This window comes from Myxine glutinosa, chromosome 8 (assembly GCF_964187855.1).
Source record: "Myxine glutinosa chromosome 8, kmMyxGlut1.1, whole genome shotgun sequence".
NCBI lineage: Eukaryota > Metazoa > Chordata > Myxini > Myxiniformes > Myxinidae > Myxine > Myxine glutinosa.
In genome coordinates this window covers 91694049-91700746 of record NC_136268.1, presented here as the reverse complement: position 1 = coordinate 91700746, position 6698 = coordinate 91694049, and the positions used below count along the sequence as shown (strand labels likewise).

General features: G+C 49.4%; 1 protein-coding gene across 1 annotated transcript; it reads left to right on the top strand.

Annotated features, from left to right (window-relative positions):
- The first annotated feature begins 2126 nt into the window (after positions 1–2126).
- On the top strand, positions 2127–5656 carry LOC137432101 (achaete-scute homolog 1-like). Its single transcript, XM_068123822.2, has 2 exons — positions 2127–2959; positions 4866–5656. The coding sequence occupies exon 1, from the start codon at positions 2380–2382 to the stop codon at positions 2947–2949; it is 570 nt and encodes a 189-aa protein (XP_067979923.1). The 5' UTR covers positions 2127–2379; the 3' UTR covers positions 2950–2959; positions 4866–5656.
- The last annotated feature ends 1042 nt before the right edge of the window (positions 5657–6698 follow it).

The window sequence follows — 6698 nt, the reverse complement described above, 5'->3', positions numbered from 1 at the left end:
CGGGGGGCGGGGGGCGGGGGGGGGGGTGGATCAGACTCGGCGGTGGTTGCTCGGGTGGGATGAGCATGGGGGAGGTTTCGGGGGCTGGGTGGCGTGCTGACGGGGGTGGGGGGGGGTGTCGTTGAGGCTGGGGGGGGGGGGGGGTGTGCTGCATTTGTGAGAAGTGTTGTGGTTTATGGGGGTGAGGCGTGGGTGGTGAACGTGGAGCGGCGGCGAGGGCTGGAGGGGGTGGGGGTGCGGGTGGTTCGGTGGGTGTGTGGGGTGTCGTTGAGAGAGAGGAGGACGGGTGATGGGTTGCGGGGGATGGTGGGAGTGGAGCTTGTGATGGATGCTGTGGGGAGAGGCAGGTTGGGATGGTTTGGTCGTGTGTTGAGGGGGGATGGGGATGGCTGGTTGAGGGGAGTGATGGAGGTGAATGTGGAGGGGGGTGGAGGGCAGGGAGGACCGAGAGGGACTTGGCTGGGGATGGTCGGGGAACGGGTGTGGGCGGGGGGGGGGAGATGCAGAGGGTGGGGCAGGGTGGAGCACATTGTCATTGGGACCGTAAGGCTAACCCCCGCTCTTGCAGGGAAAATGGCCTTAAAATGCCTGTTGTTGTTGTGTTTGTGTGCTTCCTCCCCTTCTCTCCCCATCTTGTCGACCGCTCCCCTTTTTATATACTTTGTTTGCTTGTTTGTTTGATTTGTTTCTTTGATAAATGTTAGCTCTTTCACGAGCCTCGACTCTGTATACAAAAAAAACAAAAAAAACCCGCAACAATATATATATATATATATATATATATATATATATATATATATATATATATATATATATATATATATATATATATATATATATAAATTTATTTATATATATATATATATATATATATATATATATATATACACACATACACATATACAGTATATACATATACATATATACAGTATATATATATATATATACACACATACACATATACAGTATATACATATACATATATACAGTATATATATATATATATATACACACATACACATATACAGTATATACATATACATACAGTATATACAGCATACATATATACAGTATATATATATATATATATATATATATATATATATATATATATATATATATATATATATATATATATATATATATATATTTATATTTATATATATATTTATATATAATATGTATATTTTGATATATGTATAGGAATATCAACGAGGTGGGTATCTACTAGCTTTGGTGGTGTAATGGTTCGGGTGTCCATTGTGTGTATCTGATCTGAGAGGTCGGCGGTTCGAACCTTGTACATATAATACCAAAGAGTTTTAAAATGTATGTGCTGCTTCCTTGCTTGATGTTCAGCATTTGATTGGGATGGAACAGGGACAAACAACCATAGGTTGGTCATGATAGCGCAGGATTTGATGAGCAGAATGGCCTCCTCTCTTGTATCGAAGTTCGTTGTGAGGGAACTCATATTATTATTATTATTATTATTATTATCCAAGGAACTTCAGCGAATCTATGTGGTCTTCCATTGTCCATCCCTTCCTCCTTCCCCAAGCTCCAATTAACTACAAAACGTAACTAAATTAGACGGTTAATGCGTCCCGTCCGCTATTCTGTGCAGGTGCTCGCACTGAAAGGCGCCACTCGAAGCTCCGTGTTGTTTCGGGGAAAGCGATGGAGGATCGTTTTTTTTACTTGGCAAAGTCTCGTCGTCAACCACCTCCCTTCCCTCCCCCTCCTCCTCCCCCCACTCCCGCGGCGTGAGCCTTGCTGCGGAGGCCGCACGCGCCGCGCCTGCTCCGGCACGCGCCAACGGAGCACGATTAACATGACAGTTGAGGGAGGGGTGCAGGGTGAGGTGAAGAGGAGCTCGCTCTTCGATCTCAACTGCGCAACGCATCACACCTCCTCCCACCGACACTGCACACAGCTCCACCATATCGCTCAGTGAGGAGTTTGAGCTACCCCTCCTTAGCCTCGGTCATTATATTAACCACTGTAACCCTCCCCCACCCCCAACCACCCACCGATCTTTCTTTCCTCCCTCCTCAACCACCCCACTTTGAACCACCCCTCCGCCAGGCTGTGTAGCGACAACGACGCGCTTATTTAAGGCGGCGCCTTTCGGGATCCGCCACTTGCCAAGCTCGGGCAGCCACGCGCACGGCACGCGCTGCTCGTGCCGCCCTTCCCGTGGCCAATCCAAGACCCGTAAAGGCAGAAGCGGGACGAGCACCGGTTAAGGGTGCAATTTTTTATCCAGTTCAAGCATCCCCAATCTTTGGACCCTTTGCGGGGATTTTGGGGTTTCTTCCCTAAACGCATTCCCTTCCCCCACCCCACCCCCTGTCCCTGCACAGTTGCAGTCGCGGCATGGCGAGCTTTGTGGCCGAATCGTGCCTCTTTGGTGTGGACACGTCAAGTGACACCGACAGCGTGAGCCCTGGGAAAGGCAAAGCTGCGGAGAACCCGTCACTCGGTGGGAAGCGGCCCCGTGCAGCGTCCCCTGAACTCCTGCGTTGTAAACGGCGCCTGCACTTCTCCGGATTGAGCTACGCGCTACCGCAGCAGCTACCGGCGGCAGTTGCACGGCGGAACGAGCGAGAACGCAATCGCGTGAAGCTCGTCAACCTGGGCTTCGCCACACTTCGCCAGCACGTTCCTAACGGTAGCGCGAACAAGAAGATGAGTAAGGTGGAGACGCTGCGCTCGGCGGTGGAGTACATCAAGGCCCTCCAGCAACTGCTCGATGAGCACACGGCCATCTCTGCGGCACTGCTACCTCCTGGTGTGCCATCACCGTACTTCTCTCCTGTGTCGGAGCTCAACTCGGTGGCGGGATCTCCTGGCGCCCTCTCCTGTTATTCGTCTGACGAGACGTCGTCATGCGAACCACTCACTCCAGAAGAGCAGGAGCTGCTGGACTTTGCGAGCTGGTTTTGAGATCCCTTCGGTGTGTGGAACATATAGACCATGGAGGTCTAGGGGGGGGGGGGGGGGGATCGATCGATGCGCGAATGTGATGGCAGAGGGTTTGGGGAAAGGGATCGATCGAGGTGCGGATATGGGAGCGGAGGGCTTGGGGACAGGGGTTGATCGAGGTGCGGATGGATCAGATAAGTGCGTCAATCAAAGTGGGGATGTGGGTGCATAGGGCTCGGGGAAGGGGGTCGATCAAGGTGGAGATGTAGGGGCATAGGGCTCAGGGAAGGGGGTCGATAAAGGTGGAGATGTAGGGGCATAGGGCTCAGGGAAGGGGGTCGATAAAGGTGGAGATGTGGGGGCATTGGGCTCGGGGAAGGGGGTCGATCAAGGTGGAGATGTGGGGGGCATAGGGCTCGGGAAAGGGGGTCGATCAAGGTGGAGATGTGGGGGCATAGGGCTCAGGGAAGGAGGTCGATCAAGGTGGAGATGTGGGAGCATTGGGCTCGGGGAAGGAGGTCGATCAAGGTGGAGATGTGGGGGCATTGGGCTCGGGGAAGGGGGTCGATCAAGGTGGAGATGTGGGAGCATTGGGCTCGGGGAAGGAGGTCGATCAAGGTGGAGATGTGGGGGCATTGGGCTCGGGGAAGGGGGTCGATCAAGGTGGAGATGTGGAAGCATAGGGCTCGGGGAAGGGGATCGATCAAGGTGGAGATGTGGGGGCATTGGGCTCGGGGAAGGGGGTCGATCAAGTTGGAGATGTGGGGGCATAGGGCTCGGGGAAGGGGGTCGATCAAGGTGGAGATGTGGGGGCATAGGGCTCGGGGAAGGGGGTCGATCAATGTTGATATGTGGAAGCATAGGGCTCGGGGAAGGGGGTCGATCAAGGTGGAGATGTGGGGGCATTGGGCTCGGGGAAGGGTGTCGATCAAGGTGGAGATGTGGGGGCATTGGGCTCGGGGAAGGGGGTCGATCAAGGTGGAGATGTGGGGGCATTGGGCTCGGGGAAGGGGGTCGATGAAGGTGGAGATGTGGGGGGATTGCGCTCGGGGAAGTGCGTCGATCAAGGTGGAGATGTGGGGGCATAGGGCTCGGGGAAGGGGGTCGATCAAGGTGGAGATGTGGGGGCATAGGGCTCGGGGAAGGGGGTCGATCAATGTTGATATGTGGAAGCATAGGGCTCGGGGAAGGGGGTCGATCAAGGTGGAGATGTGGGGGCATTGGGCTCGGGGAAGGGGGTCGATCAAGGTGGAGATGTGTTGGGATTGCGCTCGGGGAAGTGCGTCGATCAAGGTGGAGATGTGGGGGGATTGCGCTCGGGGAAGTGCGTCGATCAAGGTGGAGATGTGGGGGCATTGCGCTCGGGGAAGGGGGTCGATCAAGGTGGAGATGTGGGGGCATTGCGCTCGGGGAAGGGGGTCGATCAAGGTGGAGATGTGGGGGGATTGCGCTCGGGGAAGTGTGTCGATGAAGGTGGAGATGTGGGAGCGGAGGGATTGGGGAAGGGGGTTGATCGAGGTGCGGATGGCTCGGGGAAGGGGGTCGATCGAGGCGCGGATATGAGGGAGGCGGGCTTGGGGAGAGGCGTTAATCGAGGCACGAATGTGGGAGCGATTTTTGCGAAGACAGAAAAAAAATGAAAAAAGACATCACGATGTAGAAATCGGTGTTGTTTGTGTTTGTGTTTGGGTGAGACGTCGTTTTTACATCATAACGTCTCATCACTCTCATGTCATCACACTCAGGGATTCTGGGCACGTGCGACAAGGGGCAGACTTAATGGAAATATCTTTATCGAAGAAAAGTTGCCTTTTGACGCACATTTGTCAATGTTAAAGAACCCAACGTCATATGTATACATGTAGTATGTGTCATATATGCGTTGGAGTTATAATAATGCGTAAACTAACGTGCTGTTTGATTCCTCATTCTTGCAGATGATGGAAGAAAATAACTCTGAAGACTTGACGGTACGCTTTGATGGACGGCAGGAAGATACCCAAACTGATTGCACTGAACTCATTACCTTCCCTGTAGCTCTGCTACGGTGATTCCCTGCAAAGAATAAAGTGCGAGGGGAGGCCACGGGCTGCTTCTTCTTCCTCCCTCACGCGAGCACATTGCCGGGCCTCGTGCATGTGTGAGCGCTTGTGCGTGCGTTGGGGCCGGAAGAGACCTTTTACCTCCTCGTGGTCGTCCCCTCCAACTTTAGCTTTATACCTATTTATTTGTAAACACGCAGTGCCTTTTATGCGGCAGACGAGTCACGGAAATGTACTTGTAACTTTATAATATAAGATTGCGTGTAATGATCATGGTCATGCATTTACCTTTTTTACATGAATCTTTGGGGGGAGAGATTGCTATATGATAATGATGTCAATGTGCCATGTTCGTACAGGAACGTAAACAACTGCTACGAAGCCTTCTTCACTTTGCTACTCCCACCTCCCCGGGAATTTTAAAGAGATGTTTCATCGGTATAGTTCGCAAATGGTTTATATTATTGTATCTATTTTGTTCACGACATAATTATGATATCTTTTGTACATAAGAGCTTGTTTTCTTTTTTAAACGTTATTTTTGTAAATGAACATCTATACATGCAGTTGAGTTTAAATCACGATTTCCTAATTTGGTCCATGACATAACGGTGAACACCAGGCGTTCAAAAAACGAGACGTCACCAGGGTCAAAGAAAGGCAACTTTATCCTCACAATCATATATATATATATATATATATATATATATATATATATATATATATATATATATATATATATATATATGATAAAGATCATCATAATGATAAAAACCATGGCATCTGTTGGACTACTGAGAGGATCTCGTTTGTAGAACATCTTGAGTGACCCTCGTGGGATACTGACAGTAGTCGTAATACCTCGTTAGTCAAGACATAACAATCAGTAGGCCTATACCTTCCACAAACTATGCAGTACCTATTATACACCAATAGGAACACGATTATACCGTCTGTGGTACAATGTCATAAACTTGATACCGAGGAACACAGAGCAACTGCATATGTTGATGTGGTCAAGATGAATGTGACGTCATTGATGGCACAGGTCATTGGATGCAGACTGAAATGCACAATATTGGAAGTAATAAAATCACAACACACGAAGTAAAAACGCTTGCCCGATTGTCTTTCTCTGTGACGACAACATATCATGGCAATGGTTTATAAACTGCATTTTATATCTGGAGTAGCAAGGTTTGCAAAAATATGTCAAAATACAAAAACCGTAATGATACATGTGATGAAATCAGCGAAGAAACGGAGTTACCGGCGCTTGTTGGATACGATTCTCTGGGATAAATTGGCTCTAATCACTCCATTAACATACACTGCACGACTTTCATCTGCTCTGTCACTTGTTCGAGAACGACATCAATGTAGCATGGACACACACACACACGCACGCACACACACACACACACACACACACAAACACACACCCACACCCACACACACACACACACACACATACACATACACACATAAACACACAGACACTCACAAACATAAACATGTACCCATAAACACACACATATAAACATGCACACATAAACACACACACACACACACACACACAAACATAAACATACACAAAAACACACACACACACAAAACACACACACATAAACACACACACAAAAACACACACAAACATACACACACATAAACACACACACACACACATACACACACAAACGCATAAACACACACATAAACACACTCACA